This window comes from Sprattus sprattus (genome assembly GCF_963457725.1).
Source record: "Sprattus sprattus genome assembly, chromosome: 14".
Taxonomy (NCBI): Eukaryota; Metazoa; Chordata; class Actinopteri; order Clupeiformes; family Clupeidae; genus Sprattus; species Sprattus sprattus.
Genome location: NC_137912.1, coordinates 31,136,791 through 31,156,862, shown reverse-complemented (window position 1 = coordinate 31,156,862; position 20,072 = coordinate 31,136,791). Strand labels below are relative to the sequence as shown.

Here is a 20,072-nt window from a genome sequence, read left to right as displayed (position 1 = left end):
CAATAGAGAAAGAGAATAAAAACCCATATATACGCATGCACACAACACGCTACAATAGAGAAAGAGAATAAAAACCCATATATACGCCTGCACACAACACGCTACAATAGAGAAAGAGAATAAAAACCCATATATACGCATGCACACAACACGCTACAATAGAGAAAGAGAATAAAAACCCATATATACGCATGCACACAACACGCTACAATAGAGAAAGAGAATAAAAACCCATGGATACGCATGCACACAACACGCTACAATAGAGAAAGAGAAGAAAAACCCATGGATACGCATGCACACAACACGCTACAATGGAGAAAGAGAATAAAAACCCATGGATACGCATGCACACAACACACTACAATGGAGAAAGAGAATAAAAACCCATGGATCATATGCACACAACACGCTACAATGGAGAAAGAGAAGGCGGGATGATTTGGCGATATGGCCACAGTGTAGTGTACTGTTGTTCTCTTCTGTGTTGGCCTTACAACTATAGTAAAGGCATCAAATCACACACAGCTAATCATAGGGACATTTGAATTGTCAAAACCCAGATTAAATCACATGAAATGTGGTATACCATAGTTTTACTTTAAATTGTGCTAAACTCACTTTTCGGTGAAGTTAACAAGATGTTTACTCAGGGGGTTGTGTATGACAATATTACACAATATTTCAGTTTTGAAATTGTGCCCCTAGGTTTGGAGAATTCCTCAGTGTGACAATCTACTTCTCTCAATTTACCCTGCTCTCCCCTACACCTTTAATAATCTACCTGTCTCACAATTTACCCTGCTCTCCTCTACACCTTCAAGAATTGTGTTGAAATGAGTTGGACTTTAGTTAGGGCTTTAGAGTCCTAATCAAGTCTCAACTTAAAGTGTGATCTCTCTCTCTCTGATGTCCTTTTCAGCAACTGGTCCTTGTCTCTCCAACTGGTCCTTGTCTCTCCCTCTCTATCTTTTATAGATCACCCTGAACCCCCATCAGACTTGAGGCTACTGCATGTCAGCAATTACTCTGTGACACTGGAGTGGAAGCCAGGGTTTGATGGTGGCTTGACACAGAAGTTTCGCATCAGGTATGTACATCAGTGGCGGCTGGTGACATTTTTTTGGGGGTGGGCGCACTTGGGCGGCGCGGTTTAAATAGCCCTCCGCAGTGAGAAAAAAAACCCAGAGGTTTTGATTAGAATATTTAAAAAAAAAAACAGATTTATTTCAATAACATACAACATTACAACAATAACCTGTTGCTTTGGGCATGACAGTTCAGAGGGACATAGTGTGACTGTTGGGTAGGGTTTCAGAGATGAACAGAAATGAACATTTAACATGTGGTGCTTGTCAAGAGTAGGCCCCACTACTTGTAGAGAAACTTAGCCCTCCTCTCTTTCAAGCTGGCGAATCTCTCGATCACCTTCTGATTAAAGTCAATCATGTCAGTGACAAGCCTTTTTTCCATGGATAGCATGGCTAATGCATTTAGTCTGTCCTGAGTCATAGTGTTCCTTAGAAAGGTTTTCACCCTTTTAAGTGTTGAAAAACACCTCTCAGCCTCTGCAGTGGCCATGGGCGTTGTTATGATGATTTTAAGCAGTGTTTCTGTCTCTGAAAATACCTCAGATAGGTTATTTTCTTTGAACAACTGGTAAAGATCCACAGCACCACGACAGGTTCGGAATTCGTCAGAGCCATAGATGAGGGTAAGCTCTGTCTTCAGCTTACTTCCATCAAGCACAGGATAGGCCTTCAATGTGGTGGCCAGAGCAACTTCAGGGAATGCATTGAGGTAGTGGTCAAACTGGGGGGCGTCCAGTAAGGTGGCACTGATGAGGTGGTCCTTGAAGGCAAAGCGTTCCTTGGTGTGTCCAAGTATGGTGTCGCATACCTACAGATAAATATAGAGAGAGACAGACAGATAAGTTGCGGGGCATATAGATGCTATTAACCTTTGACTTCAACCATCTTGTCCTGGCTGCAGACAGAAGCCAACAATCAGAGTCTAACAGCTTTGGCTCTAGACACACAAAAGCCAGGAACTAGGTCTGATGTCTCATCAACATAAACAAAAGGCAAGGAGCAACCTTGATGGCTCTAGCCTGGTGCTATGAAACACACACACCCCCACTCCAGGACACACAAAAGCCAGGAACTAGGTCTGATGGCTCATCAACATAGACAAAAGGCAAGGAGCCACCTTGATTGCTCTAGCCTGTACTATGAAACACACACAAACTTGTAGGGGGCTGAATTGGTATTTTAGATAAAGTATAGTCTGATATGATATCCACTAGGGGTGTGACGAGACACTCAGCTCACGAGACGAGATGAGACACGAGATTGGATTCACGAGATCGAGACGAGATTTTTAAGAAAACTAAATTACAAATTATATGAATGGACAACAGACTTTTATTTAACTGAGTTGCACATGGATTTATAACTCCTAACATGCATGATGTAAGCGTTAACTTTTGAGGAATTTCTTCCTTTTAATTAACTTCTTAATGAACTTCTTCCTCTACAAATTGAAACTAAAATAAAATGTTATAAAAGTTAAAATACAATAAATAAAATTATATATCTCTCCTTTTTTCAAGTGCAAACAATATGTGCAAGACAAACAGTTATTCTCTGTCAATACAGACTGCAAATAGTGCAAACAGAGCCTCACCAAGTATGTCACTGACAAGTAGGCTTATGTCAATTCTTCCTCTACAAATTGAAACTAAAATAAAATGTTATAAAAGTTAAAAATAAAATAAATGAAATTATATATTATATATGTGGTGGTAACGAGACAGCATATCCAATCTGCTATTCCATCTCGTCGTAACGTCCATGATCAATTTGTGTGGTGGCAACTTGAAATTAACACCGCGGTAGCTGTTGAACTCCGATGAAAAAAAGCAGCCACACGTCTCACTCGCCCGAGCAAACGAGCGACGCGGGGAACACCGAGACCAGCTTGGGTTGCAAGATTTATAGTGTGTGCAAAACACTTTATGTGGGGCTTCAATCCTGCCTCGCGCACGGCCACGTCCATATTACGTGCATTGTCAGTAACAATAGCGATGTCCTGGTTTAAGTTCCCAGTCAGTAACAGCTGTCTGTAAAACTTCAGCTATGTTTGCCCCCGTGTGGGACTCGAAAAGTGGGCGAGTCTGTAGTACAACATTTTCCATTCATTGTTGTTTGTTTGGGCTGTAATTGTGTGTAGCTTTGTGTACTTCTCGATGTCCAACCGTCTGTCGTTATGGCAATGCTTACTGCGTCTTGCAGGATCTGCACTATCTTGCTCTTTGACTCTTCGTAGAGTTTCGGGATCACTGTAGGCTACGAGTAAAATGCGTGCGTGATGGGATGTTGTATTTGGGTTCTAGTGTGTGGAGGAGTCGCCGAAATCCTTCATTTTCTACCACAGAAAATGGCCTCATATCTGCTGCAATGAAAACACCTATGTCTCTTGTTATTGCTGTGGCTCTGGCGCTTGACTGTGGAAGTTGAGGTCCGAATGTGTCCGAACCTGTGGCTGCTAGCTGGAAAACAAATCTCGCGAGACCGATTTTTATAGCGACGAGCAATCTCGCCAACTTACATCTCGCGAGATCTCGTCACACGAGATCTCGTCACACCCCTAATATCCACACAAATCTCACAATTTCCAACATGTGTTCTGCTGTGGGAAAGACAAAACATTGAACTTTAAAACAGGCTATGCTGATTTTGACACTCACCTCTGAGACAATCCTTTTAAGCTCATCTTGATCGATAGCCCGGCGCTTCCTCGGCTGCTCAGATCCACTTCTGTGCTCCACCACCATTGCATGGATTGAATCTCTGTAAATAAAATTAATAATAATTTAAAAATCACATTTGTCTTATTACTATGGTTAATGTAAAATAACTATGTTTTGACTAAGCTTACAGAATAATAACAATAATGAAATTACCTGATTTTTTGTATGTCCTCTTGGAACTGCTGGATGCAGCTATTTATATGGACTGAATCTATGTTTCTCTTCTGGAGCTTGGCATAGAGAATGTCCACATGTGGCATTATCCGATGAAACAGTTTAAGGAAGAAATTGAAATCAGGATCCTCTAGTAGCCTGATGTGGCCTCCTGCTTCCTGGCTGGTCTTGTCATCAAAGCCATCTGATGCTCGAATTCTTTCAAAGCAGTCAATGAGGTCATCTCTGTGCTCAAACACAGTATTGACGTCACGGCTGCGAAAGTTCCACCTCACATTGCTGGCCGTTGGCAGTCTACGGGCGACTGCTTCATCAAGGACAACGGTCCGCTTCGGCGATCTTGAAAAGAACGCAGCAAATCCACCCATGTCAGAAAAAAAGTTCTTGACTTTGACAATGTGAGAGGTGGCCTGTTGCATTATAAGATTGAGCTGATGGGCATAGCAGTGGATATAGTGGGCAGTTGGGTAGTCGTCCTGGATTCTCTTCTAAACACCTGAAGAGGTACCCCTCATTACACTGGCACCGTCATATGCCTGGCAGATGAGTTTACCTTTCTGCTCACCTGGGAGGATGGCAGCAAGGCGTTCTTTTAATGCCATGGCAATGGTCGCTGCTGTAGCTGACTGCAGAGGGATGAACTCAAAGAATCTTCCCTCCAGGTTAGCACCATTTATGTAGCGAAGCACAAGCACAAGCTGGGTTTGTGTGCTAATATCCATGGTCTCATCTGCTTGGATCGATAGAAAATCGCTGCTTTGAATCTCGCTTACGATCTTTTCCCTAACAACAGCCAGCATACATTCAAGAAGTTCATTCTGGACCGTTTTGGATGTCCCCTTGAACACAGTCGCGCTCTCGAGATGGTCTTTCAGTGCACCGTCGAGTGAGGCAACGTCCACCAAGCCACGAAATATCCCTGGGTTATCAGAGCTCTCGCTCTCATCATGACCACGAAGTGCCAACTCAAATGCACCACAGAACTTAATGCAGTCTATAATTCTTGAGAGAATGTGCCTGTTCTTCCTTACTTCCTCGTTGTGTTTACGAATGCCAATTCGGTACCCTTCGTCGAGCTGTTCCGCTATACTCAGTCTCCCAAAGAGACTTAGCTTCATGCTGTTAGAAAGATGGCTGCTACACGATTCGTGTTTCTTGCATTTCTGGGTGAAGTGCTTGAGATCCCTCATCCCCGTTGTAGTCCAGAGTGTTTCAGTCCCGGTACATTGAAACAACAAGCAGGGGAAACAAAAAACGCATTACTCACTGCACAGCCCGCTAACCAGCTCCGGTTAGCATAAAGGCTGGAGGAGAAGCTCCGCTTGTAGGTTCTTCCGCGGTCAGTGGTTATTTGTTCAAGTTTTAAATCCGGACGCTCAGGTCCCATTTCTTTGAGTTTCTTTTTATCGACATCCGACCGTCGATTGAATGGTGTTCCGTGAATAGCTACAATTGAGTTTTCATTCGCCATACTCTCAGCTTGAAGATCTGCTACAACTGCTAGCTATGCTGCTCATGTATATACAGCCGCGGAAAAAATTAAGAGACCACTTCAAAATTATCAGTTTCTCTGGTTTTACTGTTTATTGGTATGTGTTAAAGTAAAATGTACATTTTTGTTTTATTCTATAACCTACTGGCAACATTCCTACCAAATTTCAAATAAAAATATTGTCATTTAGATCATTTATTTGCAGAAAAATGACAATTGGTCAAAATAGCAAAAAAGATGCAGTGTCCTCAGATCTCGAATAATGCAAAGAAAACAAGCTCATATTCATTTTTAAGCTACACAATACTAATGCTTTAACTTAGGAAGAGTTCAGAAATCAATATTTGGTGGAATAACCTTGATTTAAAATCACAACTTTCATGTGTCTTGGCATGCTCTCCACCAGTCTTTCACATTGCCGTTGGGTGACTTTATGCTACTCCTGGCGCAAGAATTCAAGCAGCTCGGCTTCTTTTCATGGCTTGTGACCATCCATCTTCCTCTTGATCACATTTCAGAGGTTTTTTATGGGATTCAGGTCTCGAAATTGGGCTGGCCATGACAGGGTCCTGATCTGGTGGTACTCCATCCACACCTTTACTGGCCTGGCTGTGTGGCATGGAGCATTGCCCTGCTGGAAAAAACACTTCTCAGAGTTGGGGAACATTGTCAGAGCAAAAGGAAGCAAGTTTTTCTTCCGGGACAGCGTTGTACTTTGCCAAAGCGGACTGGAGGGTCTCCTAGTTCGTCTTCTCTGATGAGTCCAATTTTCAGCTTTGCCCAACACATGGTCGTCTGATGGTTAGACGGAGACCTGGAGAGGCCTACAAGCCACAGAGTCTTGCACCTACTGTGAAATTGGACTCATCAGAGAAGACGAACTAGGAGACCCTCCAGTCCGCTTTGGTTCAATCCTTATGGTCTTTTACAAACCTCAGCCAGGCAAAGTACAACGCTGTCCCGGAAGAAAAACTTGCTTCCTTTTGCTCTGACAATGTTCCCCAACTCTGAGAAGTGTTTTTTCCAGCAGGGCAATTTCGAGACCTGAATCCCATAAAAAAAACTCTGAAATGTGATCAAGAGGAAGATGGATGGTCACAAGCCATGAAAAGAAGCCGAGCTGCTTGAATTCTTGCGCCAGGAGTAGCATAAAGTCACCCAACGGCAATGTGAAAGACTGGTGGGGAGCATGCCAAGACACATGAAAGTTGTGATTTTAAATCAAGGTTATTCCACCAAATATTGATTTCTGAACTCTTCCTAAGTTAAAGCATTAGTATTGTGTAGTTTAAAAATGAATATGAGCTTGTTTTCTTTGCATTATTCGAGATCTGAAGACACTGCATCTTTTTTGCTATTTTGACCAATTGTCATTTTTCTGCAAATAAATTATCTAAATGACAATATTTTTATTTGAAATTTGGTAGGAATGTTGCCAGTAGGTTATAGAATAAAACAAAAATGTACATTTTACTTTAACACATACCAATAAATAGTAAAACCAGAGAAACTGATAATTTTGAAGTGGTCTCTTAATTTTTTCCGCGGCTGTATAATATCTGTATCTGATGTGAGGGAATCACAAAAGGTCTCTGATTGGACAGTCCTGTCAGGATGATATAAGAAGCCCTGTCATTGGCTGTGGGCGCAAGCGATGTGCGCCCCGGGCTCGACCTGTCATCCGCCAATGAGAAGCTGTCCTTGCTCAAATGTTCCTGCCCCTTTTTTTGGCTCCCATAGACTTCCACTTGGTTGGCGCCCACAGGAAGGAGTGGCTTCTCTCTCAATGATAACGAATGGCAATATATTATATTTGGTCACATTTGAGTGTTTTTTTGACAGGAGCTTACGGTCTCCGGCACACATTTAGCGCTTGAAAACGGTACATTTCTTATCAAATTATTGGATATATAATTTTTTTTTACATTTCATTTTTATTTATTTATTTTTTTTCATCTCAAAATTGTAGGGTGGGCGGTGCCCCAGCGCCTTGTATTGATGCACCGCCACTGGTAGTTAGCCTGAATTAAGATAGCAATTTGGATTACAGTTCATTGTAGTGATGGGAAGTTCGGATCATTTTACCGACTCGAATCTTTGAATCTCGTTCAGTAAAATGAACGAATCTTCTATCGAGTCACTCGTTCATTTTAACGGGGGGGGGGGGGGGGTGCTACATTTTATAGCCAATTCACTGGCGTAAATACGTCCACTACAAATACGTATCATATTTTCATGGAGGTTACTACATGTAAACCAGCAGATACTAATTCCTGCATTCAAATAATATTATATGAAAGTTTGGATGAAATGGTCATTTATTATCACATAACCATTTAATGATCACGGCAAACAATTACGCTGCACTGAACTGTAAGTAAAGTTTTAAAAAGTTAAAATAACTAAACCTGTAATTATTTCTTGTGAACGAATATCATTCACGTCTTACTAAACATAGACACTCGGAAGTGAACTAGGTTAATAAGTCCTTTCTGTTTCCTCTTCTGAGCCTATGCAGGTTACGTGAAAAAATATCCAGAGCCCAGTCAAAATGAACGAAACATTTCGGTTTTCTCTAGCTTCCCATCCTGAGCCTATGCAGATCACGTGAAAAATGATCCAAATACTTGTATCCGGCAGATGACCTAATCGTTCACCTCCCGACCGTCTTTGGATCAACGTTTCGTTCATCTGCCGGATATCGTTCAATGATTCGTTCTTTTGCCGGATATCAGTCTTTCGTTCAATGATTCGTTCTTTCGCCAACCGTGTCTTTGGATCTATGATTCGTTCATCTGCCGGATATGGGTATTTCGTTCAATGATTCGTTCTTTTGCCGGATCGTTCAATGTTTCGTTCTTTTGCCAAACGTGTCTGTTTCGTTCAATGATTCGTTCTTTTGACAACCGTGTCTTTGGATCTATGATTCGTTCATCTGCCGGATATGGGTCGTTGGATCCTTTTCCACGTGACCTGCATAGGCTCAGTACAGTCAGCTAGAGGAAACAGAAATGATTCGTTCTTTTTCCGACTGGGTCTCTTGGATACGGGTCTTTGGATCATTTTCACGTGACAAATCATTTCTGTTTCCTTGGCTTAGCCAATGCAACAGTCCCAGTTGTCCCGATGCGCGGTCATGAACGAGAAAAAGAACGAATCTTTTTTTGAGAGGACTCGTTACTCTCGAGTCGTTGTAAGGATTCGTTCAAAATGAACGAATCGTTCACGAACGACACATCACTAGTTCATTGTTAACTGGTAGCCAATTATTACCAGTGTTGTGCATGAACACGTTCATTGAACACGCTAATTTTTATGAGAACGATGAATGCAACCTAATGACAAATAATGGATTTGAATGGTGAACACGTTCATATTATCTGAGGTCTAGCTCAAACGTTATGGAATGTTGTCTTTCTCCTGAAGAGAGACGCTGTCTAAATCGATTGCTTGCACCATGTCGTTGCTCAGTGCCCGTAACATTTTCGTGATGTAACCTAAACTAAACCAACTAATTTGACTTCGCACTACGTTATCCATGATTCATCGTACACACATGTGGACTAAACAAGCAACGTATTTTAAGACAACAGCTCTCGGTATCATAAAAATGGCAAGTGAAAGCAGAGACGCAGACTCAGGGACCACATCTGATCCACCTTATCATTTTTGCGGGATTTTTACACGCAGTCTGAGAAAGATGCTGACGGTAAAAATCTAACCTTTGAGTGCAAATTGTGTCCTCCTGCGCTGAAAAAGCAAGTTTGGACGTCAGCCTCATCCGCATTTAAATTAAAACGGCATGAGGAGCTGAAGCATCCAGCTAGCCTAAAAGGTTATCTCCAGGAAATTGAAAATCAAAAAAAAGACCAAGACCCCCTGCCAACAGCCCCAAATATCCCAAACCACATTCTCTGCAGCCTTCAAGGGTATGATTTCCCAGCAACAGGTAGACAAACTCGAAATTGACTACATCATTGGAAATGTACAGCCTCTGAGTAAAGTGGAAAAGCCCTCCTTCATCAGGCTAGTGAATGGTGGTTTGCAACAAGGCAGACGTGTGCTTACAAGAAGGTAGGTTCAGGGACTGTTAGATAAATAATTCAGTGAGGTTATCAGTGACCTTAAAGCTGAACTTGCTGATATTGACCATGTTTGCACCACAGCAGATGGTGTTGGTCAGCTGTCAACAAATAGTCCAGGCAGCCCATTTTGGAGCCAAAAATGGAATTAATTGTAATACAATTTTTTTCAGCATAGATAATTTCTATGAGGTGTCCAGAACAACATACTAAAAGTCCTAAGAAATCCAAGTTGAGGAAATATGTTTAATTCTCATCAATCTGAGATGTGTGCTAATAATGCATGGCAAAAATTCACCTCAAAAAAATATTTTTTTCCTTTACTCCTATCAAAATAAAACTTTACACAATGAAAGTCCCCATGAACATTTACATTTTTTGTATTACAAGTTTCTTTGAAAATGAATTTGAATATGTAAATGAGCTATACACTAATCGAATATGCCCAAAATACACCCAATGGGCTTAATTTTTTCCTTTACTCCTACCACAGTAAAACTTTACATAGTAAAAGTATACATAAAAAGTAACTTTTTTTGTATTACAAGTTTCTTTTTAAATGAATTTGAATATGCACATGAGCGTCACACTTATTGAATATGTCCTGATTGCAAAGTCAGAAACACCATACCCCTGGCAGGTACTACCAAGCCAGGCAGTTTTCAGGTGAGAGGCCAGTCTAAAAGCAACATTGCCATCTCCCATTGGCAGTAGGATGATAGGATGAAGATTTGGCCGGTGTATTTGTCATACATATGAATGGTGTTTCTGCCTATGGACATATTCAATAAGTGTGGAGCTCATGTGCATATTCAAATTAATTTCAAAAGAAACTTGTAATACAAAAATTTTTACTTTTCATGGGTAATTTCATTGTGTAAAGTTTCATTTTGATAGGAGTAAAGGAAAAAATTTAAATTTTGAGGCATATTTTTGCCATGCATTATTAGCACACATCTCAGATTGATGAGAATTAAACATATTTCCTCAACTTGGATTTCTTAGGACTTTTAGTATGTTGTTCTGGACACCTCATAGAAATGATCTATGCTCAAAAAAATTCTATTACAATTAGTCTGTCGTAAAACGCTATTTTGCCTGGACTAAAAGGATTTATGGGCATTACCATTCATTGGCTGGACAAAAAATATATATCACAGAGAAGGTCAGCAGTCCTTGCATGCCGCCGTGTCAGAGGAGCACACACATATGATGTGCTGGCAAAAGTGTTGGCAGATGTGTATAAGGAGTTCAAAATTCAGAACAAAATTGTGTGCACTGTGACGTACAACGCCTCAAATTTTGTTAAAGCATTCGACTGTTTTGGAGAGAGTGTTGCCATTACTGATGCTGCTGATGAAGCAACTGAAGATGATGCTAGTGAGAGCTCAGATGAGGATGATGGGATTGAGCCTGCACCTCTCTCAGATTTAGAGGATCCTTGCCTTCCACCTCACAGAAGGTGCATGGCTCACACCTTCAATCTGGTTGCCAAAGACACAGAAAAGGTATCTGATAGACGGTACGAAACAATCTTTTCAAAGGCATCTGCCCTGTACAAAAGCCTCTGATTGTGTTGAGGAAAAGCTTGGGATTGGTTTTGTAACACCAAATGATACACGCTAGAACTCTATGTTCCTCTCCATGCAGCGACTGTCTAAAATAGCAACTATGATTCCCCAGGCCAGTCTGTCTACGGATCCTGAATATGACACCTCCAGCACACAGTCTGTGATGAGTTTGGCCTACGTCGATTTACTCCAGAAGAAATCGACTCCATGTTCAAGTTTGTGAGTGTGATGAGCCCCCTAGCCTCTGCCCTGAAAAACACATTCCTTGGGTTCCTGGCTCCCACTATTGTCCAGCTGAAGAATGATTTGAAGGGCCTATTGGATGAGAGTTTCGAGCCTGCGGCTACGCAAGGTTTAATTGCATGTCGTCCCCTCATCCAGAACATGATACAGTCACTCTCTACAAGAGTGGAAGGCATGCTCGAAAAGAGAGAAAACATACTGGCAGCTATACTACTGCCAGCATTCAAGATCGACTGGGTGGAGGATGAGATGAAGCGCTTGCAATATCGCATGATGTTGAAGCAAAAATTTCAATCTGTTGACATAGCTAATGACTCTAATCAAGCCCAGTCATCTGGTGGCCCTGAGAGCAAAAGGTCATCCTTCTTCAAATGTAACCGCCCATCAAGTGTCAAAAAGTCTGAGGTGGACTCACCTGGATGCACAGACCAATGAAGACTTCTCGGAGTACATAGTCTTACCAAAACTGACAAAGCTGTTTGTCAAATACAACACAGCACTCCCTTCGAGCACTCCAGTAGAGAGAATATTCAGCATTGGTGGCCAGGTCTTTAGGCCCAGGAGAAACAGGTTGGGAGATGCCAACTTTGAAAAGCGATTGCTTTTAAATGCTTACAAATAGCAGTAGTCTAGTCTGTGGACTAAGCAAGCTTGTGTGATTATTTGATAAGAACATTGTTAGTATGCTTGTTTACTTAGAATTTTGAGTGTCAGTTCCATAACAGAGGGGCACCTGAGTTCTGCAGGGGTGCAGTTTACAGTATAAAGAGTTAAAAAAAAGTGTTTGATGTTCAAATGCATGTCATCAGTACTTTTTAAGCTGACCAAGTAATATTTTAGGACTTTGTCTGAAAAGTTAACATCCTGTCTCTTGAGCTGTTAGACACGTCGTACACACTGATACAAATGGTCATCTTTATTTTCATGTTTCATTTCATTTCATGTTTTTTTTTTTTTTTACAATAGTACATTGCCTAAATTATTTAACTGAAGCCATTTTCTAAAGGTAGGTACAGACAAATAAAACAACCCCCCCAAAAAAACTTTTTGTCCTCTGTCCACACATTTATTTTATACATTTAAATGATAGAATTTAAGGTCTAGCCTAATAATTGGTTTCATAGCAAGGCATAGCACTATGATTTGTTGTGACTTTTGTTTAAAGGGTATGAATAAATAAACAATGAATGAATAAATAATTCAAAATAAAAAAAAAACTTTTCTTTAGGAATTGATACATATGAAGTACAGTTAAAGGCAAGGGGAAGTGATGGATAAAGTTTCTTTGAAAAACAAGTAAAGTCGTTCATTCTCACTTTCCACCTTAAAACTATGAAATGAACTAGTTCAGAATGTTGAACTAGTTCAGAATTTAAATGGTGAACTATGGACGTGAACAGTTCATATTGTAATGTAAGAGCGAGGTTACTCTAATTGTGCTGCCACTACCTTTTGTAAACGGGTAAGGTCCGGCAGTCGTCCCAAGTCCCACACAAGACCAGTACTCAAGTTGGACTACAAATATAACAAGTTTATTATTTAATATGTCAAACTCATAAAAGACTAAGTCGAGCTCAATCGGCAGGAATTGGGGTACGTTATCAAAACTATTGCACAAGCCACTTCGCCTTACCCACATACAGAATATTGCACACACCCAAAGGCCGAACAGTGGTTTTATAAATAAGCACGCATTTGCTAAAACTCTTAAATAGACACCGCAAAATGGTCACCCTTTCACGGCAAACAATTATCGCACAGGGGGCCTCATTTATAAAACGTACTTACGCACAGAACTGATCTTAGACTGTGCGTGCGATCAAATCCACGTCTAAGTACAGATTTATAAAAACCGTCTTAGGCGTAGAAAAGGACGTAGCTCTACGTCTGGTTTCGGTTCGTGTAAGTAAATTTCCTTGCGGCAATACTGGAGTACTGCAGGAATTCAGGACTCTCCGAGCGCCGACTGCTGACACGCAGTTTCATCATCATCATCGTCAGCACCATCGTCACCATTTGGGCTAATGGTGAAAGGCCAAATTAATGTTTCGCTCAAAAAAATCAAATAAACTATTAGAATAATTTACATATGAATGAGATTCACATCTTATAGGTATTCCGTTTTAATTTCACAAGTGTAAAACATTTCGCTCGAACTTATAACCTATAAAAAGACTAATAGTGGCTTAGTTTTCAGTAGGAGATATGCTGCATTGGTGTTGTTAGAGGATATTGCCAACTGCGCAATAAGGAGAGAGAGGGTTTTTTTGTGGTCGCGCAGACTTTTTGACACAGGATGATGTATGTCTGATAAGCAGGTACTGCTTGCCGAGAGCGTTGTGCCCAAATGGCCTCTCGTCTAGAGAGGCGCACCAGAGGCGACCAGGCCATACACGTTCAGGTATTGTCCGTTCTTGGATTCCTGGCTACAGGAACGTTCCAATGAGAAATTGGAGACCAGTCGAGCAATCCCCGTCATCATTAAGCAGAATTTTGCCCGATGTTCTTCGCAGTATACTATCCCATATGCCCGCAATTTATTAGATTTCCATACAGTGCCCAGCAAAATGTGAAAGAGGATCTCCTGCGTAAAACAGGGTTCCCAATGTATTCTCATCCAGATTTTGCACACTCAGAAAGCCTAGGAAGCCCACTTCAATACAGCATAGGTCGGTAGTGGAGCGCACCAAAGCCTTGGTTCTGCTGCCGCAGATGCGGCTTCTGGTGCTGCTCGTGCCGCAGGTGCTGGTGCTTCGGAGACGTGTCTACTACATGTCAAATACTTTGCTTTTGCCATTACGCCACCAGACAGGCTTTCTAACGATGTTTTGGCCCGCATCTGCTCTTCCATCAGCAGAACGTCGATGTCAGTCTCACTTTAATTCTTCTGTTTACATGTTTCTTTCTTGCTTGCCACTGTCACAGAGAGTTTGTGCATTGAGGATGCGCTCTGTTTGTGCATTGATAATATGCTGATTAGATTAAATAGGGGCGTTTTGAAGGCGGAGATTCAGTTGCGCACAATTTCACAGCATTTGTGATTTATAACCAAAGGATTGGCGTACACGTGTTTTTTGTGTGTACGTCTGTTTCTGTGGATCTCACTTACGCTCATTTCAGGAAATGTCTTAGACAAAATGTAGAATGGTTTCTACGCAACGTTTTATAAATGAGGCCCAGGGTCTCATAGGCAAGTCAATACATTGTAAAACATTTCCCAAAACCCACCCGCGATTTAAAACACCCAAATCCCCCCACACACACACGCACGCACACACAAGCACACACACACAGTTCATGAAAGCACGTTAAAACAATTGCTTAACTTCCCTCCGTCTGGCAGCCATTGAGACCCTCCCGTCACTGTAGGTTCAGTCTGTGGGCACCGGCGTCCCGGTTACACACAAAAAGAGTCCTGAAAAATGCATCCAGTCAGCGTCCCACGTCGGTTTCACGCCCAGTCTAGATGCCCAATAACGATTCCTGTGCCAGAGAACGCGCACAACCAGCCCATAATCCAAAACTGCTTTGTGTCGTTTGTCTCATCTCTCGTCTCTCAAACACCCTGCCATCTTTAAAGTTAATGTCCAAGTGTCTCACATCCCCAATCAATCACGTCATTCACCACATGAAAAGCCATCACGTTATTGACACTACATTCATCACAATATTTACTTGTATGAACTGAACTTTGAACTAAACTCCTCAAAAAAAGTTTGGAAACGATTCTTCAGTCCATTATCCCTCCACTTTAATAATACCAATTGGTATTGTATTGTATATCGTTGGAAAGCCTGATCAGTCACCTTTACAACGAGGTACAACTTATAAGGATCGTGCATTCGTGGAATGAGCAACACAGCTAACCGTGTGGGTAGCGGCCAGAGGTGGAAAGAGTACTGAAAAATTGTAATTGAGTAAAAGTATCTTTACTTTGCTTAAATTGTACTCAGAGTAAAAGTAAAATTACCCATCTCAAAATGTACTTGAGTAAAAGTACAAAATTACTTAATTTAAAATGTAATTTGAGTAAAAGTTACTTAGTTACTTTCAGTTATTTAATGCAAAAAAAGGATGAGTCATGAATCAAATTCAGCACAAGTTGTTTTAATCAATTTTGAGGAGTATTTAAGTGCACATCCACACTCACAAAAGATCAGCTGGGCTCAGGAACTTACTTCCTCACGGCACAAGGACAGTTGCAACCTGTACCATAAAGTGCAAACAATGTTGAGTCCTTTTGTCCAACGGACAACACTATGGTAAGAAGAAAGACATTTGAACTACAAACAAAGTATTCAAAAACAAAATGCACACAAAATGAAGTGCCCACAAGATACCACAAATCAAACTAAAATGTAACAGGATCCCACTATTCACAATAAAATGCCACAGGATCCCGCAACTCAAATAATAGGACCATAAAGGCACACTGCGCTTACATGAGAAGCACAAATAATAATAATAATAAAAAAACAAAATAAAAACGTTTGAGATGTAAGAGACAAAAATACATGCGCTAACTTACCACAACGTGCTTTCGTAAAAATGTTGAGGTTTTAAATGCCGAGAGCTCCGTTTTGGCGGGCAGGCACATTTTGCACTGCATAATGACGTTGTTGCCATTTGTGCGTTTGTAAACAAATAATCCTTCCAACTTTGGCCAAGGGTTTTTCTGGCTTTCGTCTCCAGAACGTGTAGTGTTGTTATCCTCTTCGGACCTTTCCTCCTCCATGGTCTCGAGTCGACGTCTTGGTTACGACGCACAGTACTAGATGCACCAGATCGTGATGATGGGAAAAGGACAAGACCACGCTTTTCAAAGGCAAGGCCACGACTGTCAGTTCCGGGACACATGAATTTCCGCCCGCATTTAATTTTTCACCATCAATATTTTTTACTCAGTAACGTGAGGGGATTCAAATGTAACGAAGTAAAACTACTTAGGTCAAAATTTACTTGAGTAAAAGTAAAAATTACACATTTCAAAAACTACTCAGAAAATTACAAATTACTCATAAAAAGTACTCAATTACAGTAACGTGAGTAAATGTAATTCGTTACTTTCCACCCCTGGTAGCGGCCCACATTTGTTTTGCCAAAATCCCCTGCAATATTCTTCTGTTGGTATTCACTCTTGTGAATATTATTATTAATTTTGCACTGTCAGGGATCTCGAATGCACAATCCACATGCTACTGAGGTCCCTGACAGTGTAAAATGAAGTGTAAAAATGGTCAATATGTGTTGTTTTTTCCTTAAAACTGTGGGAGAATCATCCAATCCACCACATGGTTAGCTGTGTTGCTCATTCCACAAATGCACAATCCTTACAAGTTGTACCTCGTTGTAAAGGTGACTTATCAGGCTTTCCAACGATATACAATACAATACCAAATTGTATTAATAAAGGGGAGGAATAATCTACCGAAAAAATTGTTTCCGAACTTTTTTTAAGGGGTTTAGTTCATGCGAGGTGTGAACTTGCACAACACTGATTAGTACCTATCTGTTATTGTTGATGTGACAGAAACTTGGGGACAACATTTTTTTTTAATCTGTCCAATATTGAGTTAAACCACCAACCACAAAACAGCTATACAATGGTATCATAGGGTTAGGAGCAAGCATCCACGTCAAATGAAATCACTTATTTTAGCCACTAGCAGGCTTGTAAATGTTATTAGAAAGGTCTGACAACATGGAAAGGATCCATATAGGGATACATCCATGGTCGTTTACCTCAATGACGCTCTCAATATGACTTTTTGTACAGTGTTTTATCTTTCTCTTTTTCCGCTCTCTGATATAGCACCCCCTGTAGTCGATTATCGAAGGGGGGCACTCTTCTTTGAGTGGCCGCTCCAGCACCACATGGTAGGCCAGACAACTACAGGTCCTGAATGGGATGCAACATCAAGGAACCCTTCAGGAAAGGGTGACAAAACTGTAATATGTAAGGGAGAATGTAAAGTCCTCTGGTCACTATCAAAAAATAATTCCGGACAGGACAAAGAGGACCCCGACATGCGCCGGTTACTTGCCAAAATGATAAGCCAATCCTCCAAAATATATTTTTTACTGTTTCATGGCTTCTGCTAAAATAAGAAATTGTTCTCAACACAACTAGAACTGTAACGTTCCAGGTGTTGTGCAGCAACATATTACTTGCTAATTTCAAGTTGCAATACATTTCCATTATGAAAAGGGAACTGACTACTTGTGGAATGATATGAAAGATGTGAATTTGAAGCATAGAATCTGTTGGCACTGTTTTTTCACCGATAATTATGAAGAAATATCAGACCTCCAAACATTGGGATGGTCCTTTCAATTCAATGGAACTTTCCGCAGCATTCTGAGGAGCCGTACAACAAGATAAAACACCAATGGGCTATTATGTCATATAAAATTACAATTTCAAAGGTAGGGTAGGTGAATCTGGAGAGACCAGCAAGAGAAGGATAGATTTGAATGTATACAACTTTTAAAAAATAACAGCCCCTTTCTTAAGACCCCTCCAAAGCGACTTACACACATTAACGTGTACTGCCTGACTACTGGACTACTGGAGCTAGAGTCCATGGAGACAACGAGCTTTCACAGTTGGGAAGAAGAGCGCAGCAAATGGTGTATCATGTCTTATTCTCACAACTAAGAAAACACCCAAATAAGCTACATCACCACATTGTAAAATGTCCTGTTCAGAACCAACAAAGACTAACATAAGATAAATACCCTCAAACGACACTTGCTCACAACTACAATGCAAAAACCTGTGTACGTACATGCAGATAGATTGCATTCAAAGTAGATGTTAACATATCTACAGTCTACTACCTTTAGCGTTCAGCATAAGTTACATTACTAGCAAGCTACATAGTTCAGGAAAATAACAAAGTCCCCCAAAAACTAGATAATTACCTGTCAGAACAAAAATGCTTAAACAATGCTTAAAACCAGGAATTTTGAAGACCTGATCTTTCAAGGCCCTTCTGTAAACTGGTTCATTCCTATCACAGTAGACAGTGTGAAGTCTGTGTGACAGTGTCATGTCAGGTTGACATCAATTCACTTACTAGCAACCATGCAACCATGGCATCACGTTTCAGTCCCTTCAACTCCCTCAGTAGCCATTTTTACCTCCTGATCTTCTGGGGCTGTATTGGGTTGAAGAGCTAGCTGCCACACCACCAACTACAAACCACCAACCGCTTGGCTTCCTCTCCCTAGGTTGGGTGTGTTAACTGAACTATCAACCCTGGCTTTCATCCTTGTTATCTTAATTGCTACCCACGGACGTCTGTTGCTGAATGGACAGTCATCTAACCAACTGAGAGAAGGAGACGGCATGTTGTGCCACAGAAGACAGATTATTTAGTTTTTGTTGTCAGAACATTTAATTTAAACATTTTTATTATATATATAGCTGACCATGACCATCTAAATGCTAATATGCCTGGCTCCAAACATCTTGTCGTGGCTGTACACAAAGGCCAACAATCAAGTCTACTGTAATGGCCCTGGTTCCAAACCCCCCTGGTGTGTCTGAGACTAAGTGTAGGGATCAATTGATATGGCCTGATATGTGAAACCTACCAATATCTAACAAATGTTTAATATTTACAGCCTAGTTTACCAATAATGAATTTCAAGATTTTAGGAAGGGTAATGAAATGTACCATATGACTGTTCACCCTGCTGAACCATTAACTGAACGCAAGTTGGATATTCTTGAAGAGCGTTTCAAGTCAGATATTCTTGAAAAACGAAGTAGAGAGCTTGGTGTAACTTTGTGAATGTTTATGTATTTTGAACATTATAGAACTTATTCCGGTTATCACGATAAAAATCTACCCTATACCACATAAAACAAAGACATGAATGTCCAACAACACAGTGGAAATATAACTTCTTATATTACATTTGTCTGCAGGTATCTCTGGAAAGGCTTCTCCAGCTATCATTATGTGGATGTTTTCCCGCCCAAAGCAACAGTCTACACAGTCACTGGCCTGTTACCTACTACCACCTACAATTTTTCTGTGAATGCTGTCAATAACATGGGAGAGAGTAGCTACGCTGACGGCAATACTGCTCTCACTGTTACTACAAGAGGTTAGTATGAGGGCAATATTGCTCTCACTGTTACTACCAGAGGTTAGTATGAGGGCAATATTGCTCTCACTGTTACTACAAGAGGTTAGTATGAGGGCAATATTGCTCTCACTGTTACTACCAGAGGTTAGTATGAGGGCAATACTGCTCTCACTGTTACTACCAGAGGTTAGTATGAGGGCCAGGGGACATTTTGGGACATTTTATTTGTGTGATGGTGCTATAGCATGGCTATATAAGAGGCTATATATCATGGCTATAGAAGAGATGTTTTCTTACACCACACTTGGCCACAACAGCAGCAGCCCACAGCAAAGAATGTGTAGACTTGGAGGGGAAGAAAGACGCAAAGTGAGTGGGTAGAATGTGGCTGCCAATCGCGTGAATGTACTCAGTGGATATGGTGATGAGGAACAATGTTTCCATATCCATCAGCATTTGCCAGCAAAGTTCACACTACAAGAGAGAGAAAATATGGTTCGTAGATACATTTAGGTAAGCAAATAACACTATGTAATACTGCCAGGATTAGGATTAGTATCATCACTAGCAATATGATTTGTAAATAGAGGGAGAGCGAG

At 40.9% G+C, this 20,072-nt stretch overlaps 1 protein-coding gene across 1 annotated transcript in view; it reads left to right on the top strand.

Annotated features, from left to right (window-relative positions):
• Window positions 1-20,072, top strand: part of nphs1 (NPHS1 adhesion molecule, nephrin) — a gene marked incomplete at both ends in the record, with an annotated part of 198,028 nt that overhangs the window by 170,365 nt on the left and 7,591 nt on the right. Inside the window, 2 exons of the mRNA XM_080851765.1 lie at window positions 979-1,090; window positions 19,310-19,491. Of these exons, the coding sequence (XP_080707891.1) occupies window positions 979-1,090; window positions 19,310-19,491 (294 nt within the window). The remainder of the gene's footprint in view (window positions 1-978; window positions 1,091-19,309; window positions 19,492-20,072) is intronic.